This window comes from Haliotis cracherodii, unplaced genomic scaffold, assembly GCF_022045235.1.
Source record: "Haliotis cracherodii isolate W230 unplaced genomic scaffold, xgHalCrac1.p SCAF_2, whole genome shotgun sequence".
NCBI classification, from domain to species: domain Eukaryota; kingdom Metazoa; phylum Mollusca; class Gastropoda; order Lepetellida; family Haliotidae; genus Haliotis; species Haliotis cracherodii.
Genome location: NW_027266275.1, coordinates 3,671,754 through 3,692,410, shown reverse-complemented (window position 1 = coordinate 3,692,410; position 20,657 = coordinate 3,671,754). Strand labels below are relative to the sequence as shown.

The 20,657-nt window shown below is 43.0% G+C and overlaps 1 protein-coding gene across 1 annotated transcript; it reads left to right on the top strand.

The window, feature by feature from the left end:
- Positions 1 to 431: 431 nt before the first annotated feature.
- Positions 432 to 19,847, top strand: LOC139469486 (DNA excision repair protein ERCC-6-like). Its single transcript, XM_071251671.1, has 22 exons — positions 432 to 525; positions 968 to 1,256; positions 1,704 to 1,803; positions 1,921 to 2,044; positions 2,207 to 2,312; positions 2,569 to 3,021; positions 4,066 to 4,234; positions 4,563 to 4,709; positions 4,887 to 5,039; positions 5,306 to 5,441; positions 5,857 to 6,027; positions 6,370 to 6,546; positions 7,286 to 7,402; positions 7,571 to 7,666; positions 8,293 to 8,508; positions 10,578 to 10,688; positions 12,445 to 12,659; positions 12,884 to 13,386; positions 14,310 to 14,429; positions 14,728 to 14,914; positions 16,458 to 16,542; positions 17,132 to 19,847. Exons 2-22 carry the CDS (start codon positions 1,019 to 1,021, stop codon positions 17,522 to 17,524), a joined length of 4,017 nt encoding a protein of 1,338 aa, XP_071107772.1. The 5' UTR covers positions 432 to 525; positions 968 to 1,018; the 3' UTR covers positions 17,525 to 19,847.
- Positions 19,848 to 20,657: the final 810 nt, after the last annotated feature.

Below are 20,657 nucleotides of genomic sequence, written 5' to 3'. Positions count from 1 at the left end.
ATGTAATCAATGGCTAGATTGTCTGGTCCAGACTCGATGATTTTACACGCCGTCGTCATTATAGATGGAATGTTTCCGAGTGCGCCGTTAAAAACAACCACACCAAACATATTTCAATCCGCATAACTCCTTTACGGAATTAAAAGTAGACTCGTAAAACTTATACAGAATAAACGAGAGCTTTTGTCTCGTCACAAAACGTGTTTCAATCAATTATATATTCCTGTATTTCCTATTTTGAAGAACCAAAAATTCCTTATTTCGCTTTGTCATTCGGTTCAGCAAGTCCTTTGCGGAATCGTTCTAAAATTAGACATTCGAAATGCCGTAGTCACGTGATAGTTACTAAATATAGTCCCCAACAAGGCTTCCCCAGTAAATACAAAGATGGCGACGTGCGAGGTTAGCACTTCTCATCACGGGAGATAGTTTTGCTGTTACGTGACGTTACACATGTGTTGGGAAAGCATTTCTGTTTCCGAATCGCGTCGTACTGAATTTAGGAACACCAGTCAGACCTAATTGGTAATTTTGATCATGCTTACTGTAATAAAATGAAGGCCAAAGGCAAAGTTTGACATGTTTATTTGTTTACGTCCGACCCAAACAACAGAACAGCAATTCAGCAAAAGTATCAATCAGAGTGTGCGTGTCGGACGTAGCCCTCGTGTCATTATGTTTTTCGATGTGATAATTTTATCAGAGTATTGACTAGATAACACATTTCTTCAATAAATACAGAATGAAAATAATAAGTTTGCTTTCAATGGGCAACGCGAAGCTGTAAATTAAGACCTGTATGCATTTATTTATTCTCTGTGTGTAGCAGTCATCCTGACAAGACATTGATTATGATGGCAATACTATTTACTTAATTTGAAAGCAGATCTTTTAATATATCGCACATGATTAATAGCATTAAAATGTCAATGTTGAATGTTACTATTTTCCGTTCTTTATGTTCTAGATGAGAAATAAAAAGGTGGACTTACTTTAATCGGAAGAAAGCAGTGACACAATGATGGCATCCGCGGCAACAGGATTAGGTGCTCAGAGATCTGCCATTTTGATTGAAGCTGAGCCAATAGCAGGACCATCCAGTATGGCTGATGATATGGAAGAAGGGGAGGTGGCCGAGGAGAAGAAGGCAGGCTTCCATGTCAACACAAGACTCATCCCTAAGGCTCTGCTCGAAGAACACTCAGAGCTAGAAGGTCTGGGACTTGGTGTCTTCAACCAGCAGGATTTCGAAGAAGGTAGGTGGACATAAGTATTAAAGGATAAAACCAGGTGACCCTGTATTAGTGTATAACCAAAGTGTGTTAACACATGATAAAAAGGGCATGATGTTATTGGAACACTGGGAAGAGATGACATTTATGATAAGATAACTACTTACATTGCTTACTAGTGTTGATTTTTATCCCTGATATTGTTTAATTTTATTCATTTAATTGTGGTTATAATTTTCAAAAGCAATTTGTGAGACACAACCTTTTTGCAAACCAATTACATTAATTCCAGCAAATCGTGACAATGACTACAAGTAAAATTGTACTGTAACCTAATAATTAGAAGTTACTCAAAGAAACTGAGTGATACTAACTTGAGTCATCAGTACGGAAGATGCAAACTCTTTGAAGAGTATGTACGCATGATGAGCTAATATCATCCCATGTAATGATGCTTCTGTCTGTATGCAGGTGTGATGGCCCAGGCGGACCAGGCTATGGCGTTGCAGGAAGAGGAGAGGTTACGTCGAATTCTCACGAAGGAGATGACAGCCGTTGATGACGACTTCAAGTGAGTGCTGTGTTTTGTATTGTTTTATCCTTTTTTTACGTTATTTTCATCACTGAAATTGATGCTGTGGATGAAAATTAAAAATATGAATAACTTATGATTTTGACATGATTCCAGAATGGCCAATCAGGAATTGACTCACATCAACAAAGTGATGGAATCAATGCCTCAGTCTACTGAGGGAGTCAGTCGAGATGTGAGGCACACAATAGAAGCTATTAAGAAACAGAGAGACAATAAGGTAAAATGTCCCTTTTCATTAGCATTGTCTTGAGAGATAACTTCTTAACATGCTTAAAGCCAGGAAGTAATCTCTGTCTTGGTATGTAAAAGGATATTACATAGGATGATAGCTGGATGTAAATCTCACATTGTAATGCATATTTTGGTTTCATGGTGATAGCTGAAGCATCTGAAAAAGTTGGAATCAAGGAAGAGCGTATTGCAGACTAAGATGGACAATGTCAAGATTGATGCAGGTGTGCTGGTAGCACCACTCGGACAACAAGGTAGCTGTTATCACACTGTGGCAATGGTTTAATGAAATAGCTGGAAGCTGCTGAAACCAGTGGGAGAATAAAACTCCACTCACTGACCTCAGCATTCTGTTTTGGGATTGAGTTTAAGAAAGAATGTCTCCTTTGTTATGGACACAGGCTATGGATGTTAACTTGGTAAATTCTCTTTGGTGAAGGACATTCTCCTGCATCTTCATTGATTATAAGAAAAGCTAACCATATTTCAATGTTGTATTTGCTCTTTCAGGAAAAGGTCTTGAAGCAGGTTTGACATCTGGAAAAAAGAGAGAATCGGAGAGAGACAGGATGATAAGACTTGGTCACATGACTCCCTTTGGAACAATTATCAAGAACAAGAAACAAGCCAAACTTAAACAGCGAACAACCACTTCAAAGGATGGTGCAAGCAAGAAAAAACATAAACTGTCTGCCAATGGTAAATCGGGTGTGAACCACAGTGTTGACGGTCTGTCTCCTGTGAAAAAGAGGAAGAGTGAGAAGTCTAACCTGTTTGATGAGAGGGACCATAAGTTGTATGATCGGGAGACTGACTACACTCAAGCAAGGTACCAGCGTCGAGGGAGAAGGAGTTATGGGAATGGAGAAGCATCATTTGGAGATGAAGAGAATGACCGGGATGACAGCGGTGGTGAATGGCAGCCATCAGAACAGGCCATTGAGGAGGAGGATGATGCATTAGGTAGTGTATGAAATGTCAAAAGCAATATGATAGTGAAACCTTTTGGACTGTCCATTTTATTTCGCTTTTAAGATACATAAATCAGATATGCTGCTCTGAATTCTTTGCTTGCTTGCACCAAGAATTTAGAAACCTCGATGCTGATTGGTTGATCATAAAGTTCACCTGACCCTGTAGAGGGTGCGTAAGACTTCAGCATGTTGTGGTTGTGTTATTTGAATACCTACATACGACAACTGATGACAATCTTGAGATATAAGGACTAGGCCATGGGGATTTAATTCTTTAAAGTTGTGTTGCATTAGACATGTGTTTGTCCAAACTGTAAGTGATATATTTTTACCCAAAGTGCATATTGGTTGCTTACTAAGGTTTGGCATTCCTCATTATATTAACTGGACATGCTAGAAGGCAGGATGCTTCAATCTGGTCTAGTTGTAGTTAGCATGTATTTCATGTAATTTCGCCAAGTTTCACCTGTGGAGGAATGTAATGATTTCTGGGGCCTTCTGGGTTAGGTGAAGGGGCTGATTCTGTTTGTACTTTTCAAGTACTCACAAATTCTAATCTACTTTTCATCTCACTGCACTTATCCAAGAAACTGGGCAGCAGCAGTAGTACTTTCACAGACTCTTCTCAGAGGGGTGATGGGACCTTGGATATAACGTCACATTCAAGATTATTGGACTTGCATGTGTGTGGGGGGCTTGTACTACTCGGGTCTAAAGCTGGTTTTATAGTGCTAGCCCACTGAGATACCATGCCACAGTTTAACACAAATAACCCACTCAGACACAGTAGTCTGACTCTGAGCAGACTGGTCCTTGTTACACCACCTTAATGCTGAGCTCCAGGCAGGGTGACAAGTACTATCGTTTAATGTGTTTTGGTATGACTCGACCAGGGGTCGAACCTCTCTTACCACCAACCTTCCATCTGACCATGGAGGCAGTCTTCTCTAATAGGATACTGTACATGGGTTGAGTATGACCTTGTTGACAGTTTTCTTACAATGTTTTATGGTTTCTAAACTGCTTGTTGCAGAGCTGTTAGAGAGGAGGAAGGAACGGAAGGCGTTTCTACCAGAGAGGCATGTTCCCCCGGCATATGTTGATGGTGTCGCGAAGCAGCAGATAATGAAGGTGAAGAAAGACACCAGCATCCACAAGGCCAAGGATGATGGGGATGAGAGATTCTACCAGAGGAGACTGAAGTATGTGTGTTTATCTCGCTGGAGATGTTAAAACTTTGAGTCCAGTTTTGTTTCCAATTCTTTTGACAGGTGGCTTCGCGTGTTAGAAGATAATTAATGATGTGCAGTGAGTCAACCTTTACAAGCAAAGTTTGAAACAAACTTGCAAATGCTTGAAAAATCCATAGAATATTCTTTATGCTGGAAATGACAGTAAAAGGAAGAAGATCTGAGCAGATTTTGTCATAGTCTGATGTCTGAACAGGGAATACCAGAGGACTCTAGTATGGCTTGGTATAGTACACATGTAGAGGTTGACACATTTATTCATTCACTGATGTCTGAACAGGGAATACCAGAGGACTGAGCTGCTGAAGAAGTTTGAGCGCGAGTCAAAGATGGATGCGAGAGGGGACGATGATAATGACTCGGAGGAGGACGAGGAATTTGAGGGAGGACTCCAAGTGCCAGGATGTATCTGGAAAAACCTCTACCAGTACGTTAATATATGTTTTTGGACTTCTGTTACAGGAATAACGTGTGGAATATTTCACTAGATGAAGTATATTTACAAAAATATTTTCTTATGTCATTTAGAAATCCGTTTTCAATTCTTTCATTTATTGAGTTTTGTGTGGCTTGTGTAGTTATGCTTTGACTCTGACTCTCCCAGGTACCAGAGAGTGGGGGTGCGATGGTTGTGGGAGCTCCACTGCCAGGAGGCTGGTGGTATTGTTGGCGATGAGATGGGACTTGGCAAAACCATTCAGACTATTGCATTCCTGGCGGCTCTCAAATACAGTAAACTGCGCAACAAAAACTTTCCGTAAGTGAATGTCGGATAATCAACCCTGAATTTAACGAAGACAGTTGTAGCAAATAGTCAGAAAGAACCCACCAATAATTATTATTGTAACATATTTTGATGACGTGAGTGATAACAAATACTATTTTTCATGTGAATTATGAACATAGGGCATAACATGCTGATATTGAGGGCCCAGTGGAGACGATGAGTATGGAGGCTACATGCTGTCACAGTATCCTCATTTATGTCGAGTGTGCTGTATGACCAACTGGTTCTGCCTGCAGATATTCGGGCCTGGGACCATGTGTGATTGTATGTCCAGCGACTGTGATGCATCAGTGGGTGAAGGAGTTTCACAAATGGTGGCCTCCATTCCGGGTGGCCATTCTGCACTCATCTGGTTCGTACAGTGGCAAGGAGGTGAGTACACACAGTAGGACATTGTGATGAACTTCAATAGTTCAAATTCAGTCACCCCACCCCACCCCACCCCACCCCACCCCATCCCACACCACCCCACCCCATCCCACCCCACCCCACCCCACCCCACCTGAAGCTCACCCAGCTCTCAACCAATCGCAGTAAACTCCTATACTATCTCATTATCATGTTAATGATCCCCAGAATCCCTTCTTAACACTTTGTAAGCATTAACTAATTCAGAATGAACAGTTGTACATCAGGAATAAGACTACTGGAAAAGTGTTTATGATATATTTCAAGAAAAAACATTGTACATAAGTAACATATCAATAAACAGAGTGAATGACTCATGAATTCTGTTATGCTCAATATAACTGTCTATTTATTGGCTGACAAATGTTTTGTGTGGCAGCGTGACTTGGTGTATGGGGTGGTGCGGAACCAGGGGGTGCTGGTCACCTCCTTCAGCACCCTGGTCATCCACCAGGACGTCGTCCTGCCCTACAACTGGCACTACGTCTTCCTGGACGAGGGACACAAGATACGCAACCCAGATGCTCAGATCACGCTCGCCTGTAAACAGGTGGGGCAACAGTTTCGATAAACCAGGGATCAGCTTGAGTTTGATACCAGTAGCTTTTTCCTCAAGTCTAGTTACTATGCATGGAAGTCGAAACTAAATGGCCTGGTGACTAGTGGGATTTCATACCTGGTATCCATCCAGGAATAAACAGATGAACAATTTAAACGCTGTCCCAAACGTGACCAGTTCAGGACTATAATGATATTATATAGGAATAATGGCAATCTTACTTTAAGACATCTTTTTTTAATTGAGTCAAGAACTGTTTTGATTATTATGATGTTAAACTTGAAGATTAATATTGCTTGATTGTGCGTTTACTCCCGCGTGTGTTTCATCTAGTTCCGCACGCCGCACCGAGTCATACTCTCCGGCTCCCCGATACAGAACCACTTGAAGGAGCTGTGGTCACTGTTTGACTTCATCTTCCCCGGCAAGCTGGGCATGCTCCCCGACTTCTTGCAGCACTTCTCCGTGCCCATCGTGCAGGGAGGCTATGCCAACGCCACCCAGGTCCAGGTAACAGCAGTCTTGGGTTTAAGGACATACATGTATTCATTGCTAGGACTGCACGGTATGACCGGTGTTCTGCTTCACTCAATACGCCTTTCAAACGCTACTTATGGCAATGTGTTCTGGGATCTGGGTACCAATTAGGTAAATGAAATCTAACAAATTTTGTTTTATTTGTATATTTTGACTGAAATATCCATTCAAAAACGATTTTTCCCTTCAAAAGTGATAGCCAAAACAAATTGATTTTTCTTTCACATTTTTTTTCTTCTGTATCCATGGTTACCAAATGGCTGCAACTGACCATGCTGACTTTAACATCGTTGCAAACAAGATGGGAAAATTGGAACTTGGCACCACTTTTGTTCACAATAAACATAAATAGCTCGCAGTATATAGCAACACAGATACTTGAAGCCCATGAGCAAGAGAAGTGCAAGAGAAACTTGTGCTAAATTAGTGAGGTTACTAGGTACATTATAACTATCTAAATCATGCTGTAATGACACATGGGTCCAGGGTATATATATATATATACAAATGAAGCCTGTCGGCATGGCCAGGCTCCATACACAGGTAAAATATTGTTACTGCCTCTGGGACGCGTGAAGATTGCTGAGTGCGGCGTAAATCAACAAACACCAAACATTGGTTCTGGACCAAGTTGTCAGGATTTCTTCAGCCCAAAATAGACTATGTGTTTTAACATTCTAGCGAACATGATACAGTTGTCCATCTGATACAGGTGGAGACCGCCTACAAGTGTGCCACTGTTTTGAGAGATACGATCAATCCGTTCCTGCTGCGCAGAATGAAAGCTGATGTCAAAGTAGGCCTAAATCTACCTCAGAAGAATGAACAGGTAATTGGGGCACTTTCAATGTTAAATACAGATCAGTATGATCAGACATGTTTCCATTGCACTGTTTGTGGTGGAGATTTTGCTGTTGCTAATGTTGTTGCTGCTGCTGCTGCTGTTGTTCACGTTGCTTCTGCTGTTGTTCACGTTGCTGCTGCTGCTGTTGCCCAGGTGCTGTTCTGCCGGCTGACGGAGGAGCAGAGGGAAGTGTATCAGGAGTACCTCGACTCCCGGGAATGTCAGGCCATCCTCTCCGGCAAGTACAAGGTCGGTCACAGTGCAGCTGCACTCAATCTACACACATTTAGAAAGCAATTATAGTAACGTAGTATTTTGTTTATGAAACTATCTTGACTGACTTGTTCACAAAGAGCTTTTACAATTACAAGTACAGTTACTAAGCAAGACTGAGTCGTGTAAACTATAAATCAAGAAACTTTCTCTAATAGCTCAAACCATGGGACTCTAGTAACTCCATACATCAGGGTCCTGCTACTATATTTTATTCATCACTATTTGACCACTTCAAGTCACATGAGTTGATCACTTAGATTCGGTCTTAAAAGCTCATTGTACAGTAGTGAGTGAGTATGGTTTTACGCCACTTTCAGCAATATTTCAGCAATATTACAGCGGGGGACACCAGAAATGGGCGTCACACATTGTACCCATGACAAGAATCGAACCCAGGTCTTTGGCGTGACGAGCAAACGCTTTAACCACTAGGCTACCCGATCGCCCCCTTTGTACAATAAGGACACAGCGTTTATGTTGTCAAGATTAAACGCACCCAATAGTGTCAGAATGCAGTCATGCTAATGATGGTATCATTACCCAAATGCAACCCTGTCATTCTCTTCTGTAAGTTTCATGTTTTCCAAACTTATTTTCAGATATTTGCTGGTCTGATCACACTGCGGAAGGTGTGTAATCATCCTGACCTGTCGACAGGTGGGCCCCGGATCCTGGTGGGAGAGGACACTCATGGGGATGAGACGCTGGACTATGGCTACTACAAACGATCAGGGAAGATGATGGTGGTGGAGGCGCTTCTGAAGCTGTGGCAGAAGCAAGAACACAGGGTCTTGCTGTTCAGTCAGAGTAGAACGGTGGGTGGGACACAGTCTTGCTGTTCAGTCAGAGTAGAACGGTGGGTGGGACACAGTCTTGCTGTTCAGTCAGAGTAGAACGGTGGGTGGGACACAGTCTTGCTGTTCAGTCAGTAGAACTGTGGGTGTAGAACGGTGGGTGGGACTGTAGGCAGGGACACGATCTTGCTGTTCAGTCAGAGTAGAACGGTGGGTGGGACACAGTCTTGCTGTTCAGTCAGTAGAACGGTGGGTGGGACACAGTCTTGCTGTTCAGTCAGAGTAGAACGGTGGATGGGACACTGTCTTGCTGTTCAGTCAGTAGAACGGTGGGTGGGACACAGTCTTGCTGTTCAGTCAGTAGAACAGTAGGTGCGACACAGTCTTGCAGTTCAGTCAGAGTAGAACGGTGGGTGGGACTGGAGGCAGGGACACGGTCTTGCTGTTCAGTCAGTAGATCGGTGGGTGGGACACAGTCTTGCTGTTCAGTCAGTAGAACTGTGGGTGTAGAACGGTGGGTGGGACTGTAGGCAGGGACACGGTCTTGCTGTTCAGTCAGTAGATCGGTGGGTGGGACACAGTCTTGCTGTTCAGTCAGTAGAACTGTGGGTGTAGAACGGTGGGTGGGACTGTAGGCAGGGACACGGTCTTGCTGTTTAGTCAGTAGGTCGGTGGTGGGGACACAGTCTTGCTGTTCAGTCAGTAGAATTGTGGGTGTAGAACGGTGGGTGGGACTGTAGGTAGGGACACGGTCTTGCAGTTCAGTCAGTAGATCGGTGGGTGGGACTGTAGGCAGGGACACGGTCTTGCAGTTCAGTCAGTAGATCGGTGGGTGGGACTGTAGGCAGGGACACAGTCTTGCTGTTCAGTCAGTAGATCGGTGGGTGGGACACAGTCTTGCTGTTCAGTCAGTAGATCGGTGGGTGGGACACAGTCTTGCTGTTCAGTCAGTAGATCGGTGGGTGGGACTGTAGGCAGGGACACAGTCTTGCTGTTCAGTCAGTAGATCGGTGGGTGGGACACAGTCTTGCTGTTCAGTCAGTAGAACTGTGGGTGTAGAACGGTGGGTGGGACTGTAGGCAGGGACACGGTCTTGCAGTTCAGTCAGTAGATCGGTGGGTGGGACTGTAGGCAGGGACACGGTCTTGCAGTTCAGTCAGTAGATCGGTGGGTGGGACTGTAGGCAGGGACACAGTCTTGCTGTTCAGTCAGTAGATCGGTGGATGGGACACAGTCTTGCTGTTCAGTCAGTAGATCGGTGGGTGGGACACAGTCTTGCTGTTCAGTCAGTAGATCGGTGGGTGGGACTGTAGGCAGGGACACAGTCTTGCTGTTCAGTCAGTAGATCGGTGGGTGGGACACAGTCTTGTTGTTCAGTCAGTAGATCGGTGGGTGGGACTGTAGGCAGGGACACAGTCTTGCTGTTCAGTCAGTAGATTGGTGGGTGGGACACAGTCTTGCTGTTCAGTCAGTAGATCGGTGGGTGGGACACAGTCTTGCTGTTCAGTCAGTAGATCGGTGGGTGGGACTGTAGGCAGGGACACAGTCTTGCTGTTCAGTCAGTAGATCGGTGGGTGGGACACAGTCTTGTTGTTCAGTCAGTAGATCGGTGGGTGGGACTGTAGGCAGGGACACAGTCTTGCTGTTCAGTCAGTAGATCGGTGGGTGGGACACAGTCTTGCTGTTCAGTCAGTAGATCGGTGGGTGGGACACAGTCTTGCTGTTCAGTCAGTAGATCGGTGGGTGGGACTGTAGGCAGGGACACAGTCTTGCTGTTCAGTCAGCAGATCGGTGGGTGGGACACAGTCTTGCTGTTCAGTCAGTAGATCACTGTGTGGGACTGTATGTCAGGGGAGCAGTATGGTATGCAGAAACATTGATATCAGGCTGAGAGAGAACTGGACTGTTATTTTTAGAAGGTGCAGACTGAATAATAGGATATATATGCCTGATGCTTTCTCAGTTTATGATATTCTGTTTCTACCATGTGTTTTGATGTACAGCATGTGTCATCACTGACCTCTGATGTTGACACATGTATGTTGTTCAGTTGCAGAGTTTGTTATGCTGAAGTAAGTTCTTATGTTTAGATGCTGGACATCATGGAGTTTTTTGTTCAGAAGCAGATGTATTCCTACCTCCGTATGGATGGGACCACACCCATTTCTTCCCGGCAGCAGCTCATTGACCAGTTCAATAAGGTAGTTACGTCAAACAGTGAAACGCTGAACCTATAATGCCTGTCTGCATGTGGAGGGTGCATGAACAAAAAATGCGTGTGAAGGGTGCATGAATGAAGAATGCCTGTCTGTGTGTGGAGGGTGCATGAATGAAGAATGCCTGTCTGTGTGTGGAGGGTGCATGAACGAAGAATGCCTGTCTGCGTGTGGAGGGTGCATGAACAAAGAATGCCTGTCTGTGTGTGGAGGGTGCATGAATGAAGAATGCCTGTCTGCGTGTGGAGGGTGCATGAACGAAGGATGCCTGTCTGTGTGTGGAGGGTGGATGAATGAAGAATGCCTGTCTGCGTGTGGAGGGTGTATGAACAAAGAATGCCTGTCTGTGTGTGGAGGGTGGATGAATGAAGAATGCCTGTCTGCGTGTGGAGGGTGCATGAACAAAGAATGCCTGTCTGTGTGTGGAGGGTGCATGAATGAAGAATGCCTGTCTGCGTGTGGAGGGTGCATGAACGAAGGATGCCTGTCTGTGTGTGGAGGGTGGATGAATGAAGAATGCCTGTCTGCGTGTGGAGGGTGTATGAACAAAGAATGCCTGTCTGTGTGTGGAGGGTGGATGAATGAAGAATGCCTGTCTGCGTGTGGAGGGTGTATGAACGAAGAATGCCTGTCTGTGTGTGGAGGGTGTATGAACGAAGAATGCCTGTCTGTGTGTGGAGGGTGTATGAACGAAGAATGCCTGTCTGCATGTGGAGGGTGTATGAATGAAGAATGCCTGTCTGCATGTGGAGGGTGCATGAAAGAAGAATGCCTGTCTGTGTGTGGAGGGTGTATGAATGAAGAATGCCTGTCTGCATGTGGAGGGTGTATGAACGAAGAATGCCTGTCTGTGTGTGGAGGGTGTATGAACGAAGAATGCCTGTCTGCGTGTGGAGGGTGCATGAACGAAGAATGCCTGTCTGCGTGTGGAGGGTGCATGAACGAAGAATGCCTGTCTGCGTGTGGAGGGTGCATGAACGAAGAATGCCTGTCTGCATGTGGAGGGTGCATGAACGAAGAATGCCTGTCTGCGTGTGGAGGGTGTATGAACGAAGAATGCCTGTCTGTGTGTGGAGGGTGCATGAACGAAGAATGCCTGTCTGTGTGTGGAGGGTGCATGAATGAAGAATGCCTGTCTGCATGTGGAGGGTGTATGAACGAAGAATGCCTGTCTGTGTGTGGAGGGTGCATGAACGAAGAATGCCTGTCTGTGTGTGGAGGGTGCATGAATGAAGAATGCCTGTCTGCGTGTGGAGGGTGCATGAATGAAGAATGCCTGTCTGTGTGTGGAGGGTGCATGAATGAAGAATGCCTGTCTTTGTGTGGAGGGTGCATGAATGAAGAATGCCTGTCTGTGTGTGGAGGGTGCATGAATGAAGAATGCCTGTCTGCGTGTGGAGGGTACATGAACGAAGAATGCCTGTCGAATGAAAGAATGTTGTATTATTCTATGTGTGATGTGTGACATCCATTATGGAGCGTGATGTCCAGGCACATGTTCATATTTCTCAGTGGGCAGAATATTTTTACCCTTTCATAAATCATAATGTGATTGTGCAAGAAAAAGAATAAATCTGCCTTCCCCACCATAGAATGCTGGCAAGTTAGTTGTGTTTGGAGGAGAGGATGGCGACATTGCAAGTCACTTTTTCATTAGCACAAATACTTTGTTAAGAGACCTGTATGATAAAGCATTTTATGTATTTTTTTGTCAAACATAACAATTGCTTACTCTTGCTAGAATCCATCCATCTATGTGTTTCTGCTGACAACACGAGTCGGGGGTCTGGGTGTGAACTTGACTGGAGCGAACCGTGTGATAATCTTTGACCCGGACTGGAACCCCAGCACCGACACCCAGGCTCGTGAGAGGGCGTGGAGGATCGGACAGAAGAAGCAGGTCACCATCTACAGGCTTCTCACATCTGGCACCATCGAGGAGAAAATATACCACAGGTAAAGATGCACTGCTTGATGGGATTTTGTTAACATTAAGAAAAGTTTTACCATCAGTATCTGAAAAAATGTTTACTCCCAACAAGTCAGGCGGACTGGTGACTCATAAATGTAACTGGCCTACATCTTTAGCACACCTGGAAAAACCAGATGCTTAATTCCAAGCAGGTGTGTTGATGGGTCAGAATCTGGTTGTTGAGTCTCAAGTTGTTTCTTTGTTACAGGCAAATCTTCAAGCAGTTTCTAACAAACCGCGTGTTGAAAGATCCTAAACAACGTCGCTTCTTTAAATCCAATGACATCTATGAACTATTTACCTTGACTGATCTTGGAGATGGTGAGGGCACGGAGACCAGCGCCATCTTTGCAGGGACTGGGTCAGATGTCACGGTCCCAAGGCCGGTGAAGAAACAAGAGACAGCGAAGTCAAAAGTCAACAGGTTTGATGAAATGAAAAAGGAATCTAAATCCTCAAAAGAAGATTCATTTGAAAATACTTTTGACACAGATGAGATTCAGCGTATGCGAGAGATGGCCAGGATGTTGAGTCAGAGGATGGAGAAAGATAAGAACAACACCAAGAGTGAACCCGGTGGAGCCTTGAATGGGGCACATGCTGCCTCAAAGCGAGACAGTGATCACAAAACACCCCTCGCAAAGGACACCCTCAGGGATGTGGATAGGAAACAAAAGAAAAAAAAGAAGAAGAAGAGGAATAGAGATGCCAGTGAGTGATGAAGTGATTCTGTCACTGATGTTAAAGAGGCCGTCATGTATTGTATGTTAATTAGTTTTCTCAAGAGTGTACATGTGATTATGTAGACAGTGTTGTATGCAAGAGTGTGAGTGGTGTCATTTGATAATGTGAACTATGTATGCATGAGAGAGAACTATTCATTCACATGTTTGATGTATGAATACAGATTACATGTATAGGATAAAACACGCCTCCGAGGTTTTGGTTGAAAATGTAAATCTGCGAGCGAGGGCTGAAGGCCAGAGGGCTTTTCTGGAGGTCAAGGTTTTACATTAACAACCAAAACCGAGGAAGCGTGTTTTATCCAACTTATGAACTGAATAAAATACAAGAAATACCAGAAGAAATAAGAAAACATCGACATACCCTATTGTGAAATTGTGTGTCGCGATATAAAAGGAATTCGCTTAAAGCATGCAAGAGAAAAACAACTTGCAATCATGGACTAGCTGGAGTCATGACATGATAAACTTAACAACTTCTCATCACCTGCCCTGGTAGCTCAGTGGGGAAACGATGGGTTACAAAACTTAACATGATATGTGAGGTTGCAGGTTCGATTCATGTCATGGAATTTTCATGTTAAAACAAATTGTGACTTTTAACCAATTATCAAACACAATTGTGTTTACATCAAGAGGCTTGTTTATGAAACGTTATTTGTAAAACATGGGTATTACAACTGAAATGTATTCATCAGGTCCTGGGCATTGTTGATATTGCCTGGCTTGGAAGTTTATCAACATTTAGAAGAACCTTCTGTTACTGTAGTGGAACGTCGTCAGAGGTTTTCCTAAGTCAATATATGGCCTTCCAAATGCTGTGTGCATTGTGACACACCCTGTCTAACATACGTTGGCTGGCTGTTCATGAGCCCCCATTGTGTGTTGCAGAGTTTGAGGGTGAGCGGATCCCCCATCTCGACCGAAAAAGTGACTACAAGGACAAGGATGAGGACGCAGACCAGAAGAAGAACGACGACTACGTCTTGCAGGAACTCTTCAAGAAAACAGGTGACATAAACACAAATTCCATTGAGGTATTTCTGTGAACTTGGAGTCTCTATTCTAATTCTCATCAGAGTTACCTCAGTATCTATTTGTTTGTTTATTTGTTGTTGTTTAATGCTGCACCTAGCAATATTGATCATCTTTGGCCAGATTTATTTATGTATGTGTTGTTGTTATTTATGATGAAGATTTTTCTCACATCGTTTAGAATTTGGCACAGGCATTTGAATGAGTGATATATGCACAGATCAGGAGATATATGTGTTGGAAGATCCTGTACTGACTTGAGTTTTCCATCCAGGAATCCAGGGTGCACTGCAGCATGACAAGATCATGAGCTCCGGACGACCCGACTTTGCTCTGGTGGAGGCTGAGGCAGAGAAAGTGGCCAAACAGGCCGTGGCTGCACTGAAGAAGTCTCGATCTCACTGCCACTCCGCCCTGGACGGAATTCCAACATGGACAGGGCAGCACGGTGGAGGAGCCAAGTAAGTATTGGGGGAGTGGAACGTGGTCCTGTGCACAGTGCACAGTGCACAGGTCACAAATCAGGTGACGTTAAACAATGTCGGTGGTGGGGAGTCTTTGGATGGGTGACTGTGTTTCGGCAGCTTGGCTCCTGATAGTTTCTAGGGCTTCGGTCCTGCCCCACACTATAGCACATGTGGCAACTTCATGGGCAAGTTACTTTGTTCGAAATGTGCCTCTGTTCACCCAGCAGTGGATGGGTACCAGGTAGGATGAGATGGCAATGTTGTTGTTGTTATTAATGATTATGAAAATATGCTACATCTGCAAGGATGAAGAGTGGGACAATATGTCAATACACATCAAAGTGACGGTATCACCAGCTCTCCATTTGGCTTTGAAGTCTGCATGTTGGGCTGTACAACCAGTATCAACAAAGGATAAATATGAAATAGTTTTTAATGATTTAGGATACTTTGTCAAAGAAAGTCAACCATTTCACGACACATGCTTATCTAAGTGTGTAGACTTTTAGTTGAATGTGTAATTTGTTGAACGGAGGACTGTGACCTGTGACAAAGGACTAGGTTGCCGAGGGTGACAGTAGGGAACTCTGGGTAGGAGAGTAAACTCAACACTAGGAAGCTGGTGTATCTGGGATACTCGACATCATAACTGACACTGGGATTGCAGTTTACTCTTATGTTGTTAGTGTCCGCTTACTCTTATGTTGTTAGTGTCTGTTTACCCATATGTTGTTAGTGTCCGCTTACTCTTATGTTGTTAGTGTCCGCTTACTCTTATGTTGTTAGTGTCTGCTTACCCGTATGTTGTTAGTGTCTGCTTACTCTTATGTTGTTAGTGTCTGCTTACCCTTATGTTGTTAGTGTCTGCTTACTCTTATGTTGTTAGTGTCTGCTTACCCTTATGTTGTTAGTGTCTGCTTACTCTTATGTTGTTAGTGTCTGCTTACTCTTATGTTGTTAGTGTCTGCTTACCCGTATGTTGTTAGTGTCTGCTTACTCTGATGTTGTTAGTGTCTGCTTACCCTTATGTTGTTAGTGTCTGCTTACTCTGATGTTGTTAGTGTCTGCTTACTCTGATGTTGTTAGTGTCTGCTTACCCTTATGTTGTTAGTGTCTGCTTACTCTTATGTTGTTAGTGTCTGCTTACTCTTATGTTGTTAGTGTCTGCTTACTCTGATGTTGTTAGTGTCTGCTTACCCGTATGTTGTTAGTGTCTGCTTACTCTGATGTTGTTAGTGTCTGCTTACCCTTATGTTGTTAGTGTCTGCTTACCCTTATGTTGTTAGTGTCTGCTTACTCTTATGTTGTTAGTGTCTGCTTACTCTTATGTTGTTAGTGTCTGCTTACCCTTATGTTGTTAGTGTCTGCTTACCCTTATGTTGTTAGTGTCTGCTTACTCTTATGTTGTAAGTGTCTGCTTACTCTTATGTTGTTAGTGTCTGCTTACCCTTATGTTGTTAGTGTCTGCTTACTCTTATGTTGTTAGTGTCTGAAGATCATGAGGTGAATTAGTCAATATCTGAATCTGTGTTTTCAGACCTAAATTTGGAAAGAAGAAAAACAGCCTCCTTGCTGACAAGATCCAACCCCGGACGCCACCACCATCTGCTACTGTATCTAAGGTGAGTTTGCCTTGTCCTTACTCCCTGTCAGATGGATGGGGAGGATGGCTCCCTAGCATCCAAGACTTGTAGGAAGAGATCACTGAATGGCTGTTAGGTTGGTATCTGTTGGATTGATAGTATAAAGCTAGCTCACATGCATTCTGAAAATATCATCAATTTCTATTTCCCAGTGAAATCAATTAGGCTAAAAAAATAATAATCTTGGTTCTTAGGCCTGCCCGCATCATCATAAAGTTTGCCTCACATTTCATTTATATTTCCATTTTAATTTATTTATTTTTAAATCCAGGTCCAGCAGTAGTCAAATACTGTATTTGGCCCTTTCCCAGGTTGACTGTACACAACTGTTTATTTGGTTACATATTAGTTTGAACAGCAACATTAAAAAGAGGGAAAAAAGGCACTGCCCGCCTGCACTATATTTTCAAAAACCATTGCCTGATGACCAATTCTTTTATTTTTTTAAGCCTTAGTCTTTTCAAAGACTATTTTTTGGACTTTGTAGTCTTGATTTCATAAGTCGAACTTTAGACAAGCAAGTGTATGTTCAAATGTGTTTTACAGTGTCTTCCTTCCTGTATTGCAGATGCCGGAGAAGTCTAACGAAGACAAGATGTTTGATGGAAGTATGTCCGGGGCAGTGGCCCTGACAGCCAATGCGGCAGTCATGTCGTCCGATGACCTCCTGTCGAAGATGAGGCGCAGACACAATCTGTCAAAGCAGGGGGATGAGGATATTGGCGGAAACCCTGACAAGGTTGACACAAAAGACCTTGACCTTATGACAGACATTCGGAACTATATTGCATTCCAGTGTCACATCGATGGACAGGCGGCAACGCGGGAACTACTAGATCAGTTTGGTCCTCGCTTGCCAAAAGGGGGCGCTGCATGCTTCAAGGCAATGCTCAATCAGATCTGTGACCTTGACAAGTCAAGTGGTGTTGGAATATGGAGACTGAGAACTGAGTTTAGATGATGATTATCTGGGGTTTTAATATTGCTTGACAGGATTGAGATGAAGTTGGCCGCAGACAGTGCAAACTGGAAGGACGACAAGTTTCACAGACTGAAATCTTCAGTTAATGTAATTCAGATAGTGGGTAAAGAACTGCACCGGAAAATATGAAATGAAACATGGTCATAGAATTGGTCTCTGTGACACTGCTAGCATTTTATGAAAGAGAGCATTAAGGCTTAAAAAAATAAAAGAATTGGCAATGGCTTTTTAAAAAATATTGCGGGCAGGCGGTGTTTTTGTCTTTTGGTGGTTCAAATTAATATGAAACCAAATACTAGTTGTGGAACCAAATAAACAGTTGTGTACAATCAACCTGGAAAAGGGCCTTGTATTCCTTGATGAGTAAAATACTGGAATACAGTTTTTGACTACCGTTGGACTGGGAATATTAAAGGATTTTTTTTTTTTTTTTTTCTATGGAAATAAAAACGAAATGTGCAGCGAACTTTATGATGATGCGAGCGGTGCCTGAGAACCATGACTATAATTTTTATATATATGTTTACTTGTTAATGGTATACATGGGCGTATGCATCAAATATTTTGTTAGTTCTGCAAGTGACAAACTCAGGGGCATTATTAGTTACTTAGTTGGTTTATCATTGATGTTCATCTGTTAACAGTATCCCAGGGATATTATTTGTTGGTTCCTCCTATGATTTACCTGTCCTTGATCAGGTAACAGAAAAAGTGTTATTACTTTGCTGTCATATAACATGTGATTGTTCCCAGTTTCAGTGTTAACTTTTAGAGAGAGTGATCACTAATCACAGAAACTCACAGTGAAACAAGCGTTACTGTCAAGTGTCATGTCACATCTCTGCTTCAACAGTTTCCAAAGAACTTTAAACCTAAATGTAATGTTTGTTTGTTCATTGACATCAAGATGGCAGATTGGGAGCCAGAGATTAAATAATTTTTTACACAGACCAGCTAATGACAGTGCTGCTGGATGACATGGATGCTACTCATCCCCTACACTGTCACATGACCATGGGCGCCATGGTTACCAGATCCACCACTGATGCAACTCACCCTTCTGCTGGGGATGTCCTCTACACTGTCACATGACCATGGGCACCATGGTTACTAGGCCCACCCTGGATGCAGCACATCCTTCGGCTGGGGATGCAAAATCAGGCAGCAAACGAGGAATAATAACAGGAAACTATCAGTTTCACCCACTCACTTGCTCTATCCCATTTGTCATAACTTTACAGCAACTTCAGGGAGCAATATAATATACTACGTCATGGTTGTAGTACCGTTGTAATACCTACAAAAATAAGTGTTCCTACTGGCACCTGGGAAACTGTCCTACTACTGTAGCTGTGGGCTAATCAGTGCAACCAGGGAAGTGTTTTACCTTGGTAACTACTGCTCAGGATCCATCATTTACTGAGAAAGTCATGAACTGTTTCATGATAATGATCACAACCTCAGTAATTGTATATGCTGAGTTTCAGGAAAGGACAGGGCATGATAAGGAGACTTTTTGGCCCACAGGTTGTGTATAATTTAAGAAATGAAACATTCAGATATTATGAAAGTTATCAGATATGTTCACATGAATGAGAACTAGACTTTGTTCATGTTTTGGACCTAGCACAACACTATGTGTGTACTCTAGGTTAAAGTGTGTCAAAAGGGATGATTTTGGTTGCTTTCAATTTGTATTTTTTGTGAGCACGTCTTTGACCCAAGATCATTCTCCTGGAAGATGCAGATAAAGACAGTACCAACATACTGTAATAAGTTCATCTCGGGTCACAGACGTTCTCATAACTAGATTTCCTGTTGAAATAGGAGAAAAATAGGCCTTTTTTTTCATTGTAGCCATTCTTATGTATTTAATGATGCCAGAAGTGAAAAACTTACAAATCTCAGAAAGAAAAAAGGCTAGTTGTCAACAATTTGAATATATGATTTACATAATAATGTTACAAAGTTTTCCGTATATAAAATTGGACATTTCCATTAGGCTAGAAACGTCTCTTATTCACCTCGTCCTTTTTGACAGACCGAAAGCTGTTGTTTCATCTCATTAATGGCAGTTGATGGTTTTACATGGCTGGTTATGAGGGTTTGATGGTATTTTTGATATATTCAGATGTCTCACTCCGTGGATAAGACTTCCATTATTCTCTGTCATAAGATGTCGTCTTTTGAAATGTCCTACATCTTGTATACCAGCTTGCAGCAACACCCTCAGGGATCTGCAGCAACACGTCCGCGTGTGACCTTTCTAGTTCATCATACTTAATGTTGATTTATTACTGTGATATTTTCATAAACATTTATGTATATTTGAACATTTCATGAATCATGAATGTATTGCTGTGCAATCAGATCATCAAAAGAAATAAATTTTGTACATACAGAGTATGTATTTATTGTTTAAATGACTGACAGAGGAATATCTTCGTCTACAGCAGTGATGAAGCCCCTGGGTAATGTTGGACACTGTGTGCTTCTTCGAGGATACGCTTGTTTGTTTGTTTAACGCCGCACTCAGCAATATTCCAGCTTTATGACGGTGGTCTGTAAATAATCGACTCTTGACCAGACAATCCAGTGATTGATATCATGAGCATCGATCCACACAATTGGGATACATGACATGCATCAAACAAGTCAGTGAGTCTGACTACCCATCCCTGTTAGTCACCACTTATGACAAGCATAGTCGCCTTTAACCGGAAGCATGGGTTGCTGAAGAGTATTCTACCCAGATGTTCACAGGTGAATACACATGTAGTGAAACTGAAGGGTTGGGAGCATGGCAAACATATGCTGAACAGAAAAAGTTAGAGGTCATGAATATTTTGTAGTTAAGACTGAACACACAATTTCATAAAAATATCCAAAACTATTTTCATGATCCCTAACTTTTTCTGTTGCATTTATTAAGTTATCTAGGTTCCAGGAGGTGCAGGGACCCTGTCACAAAGTGACTATGCTAAGTATGGGAGTTAAAGCAGTGGTAACCCAAGGATTGCTTTGTGAAACCAGCTCCAAAGACCTTAAACCCAATTCTTTCATATTACTTTATATAGTTAATCTGTCTCAGCATGACAGATTAACGATAGGA

What these genes read in the sequence shown, in the direction of transcription:
- LOC139469486 (XM_071251671.1), top strand. Translation starts at nt 1,019, where the DNA reads ATGATGGCATCCGCGGCAACAGGATTAGGTGCTCAGAGATCTGCCATT. An exon ending in CCAGCAGGATTTCGAAGAAG is followed by an intron (nt 1,257 to 1,703) that starts GTAGGTGGACAT and finishes GTCTGTATGCAG; the next exon opens with GTGTGATGGCCCAGGCGGAC. An exon ending in ATCTGGAAAAACCTCTACCA is followed by an intron (nt 4,710 to 4,886) that starts GTACGTTAATAT and finishes TGACTCTCCCAG; the next exon opens with GTACCAGAGAGTGGGGGTGC.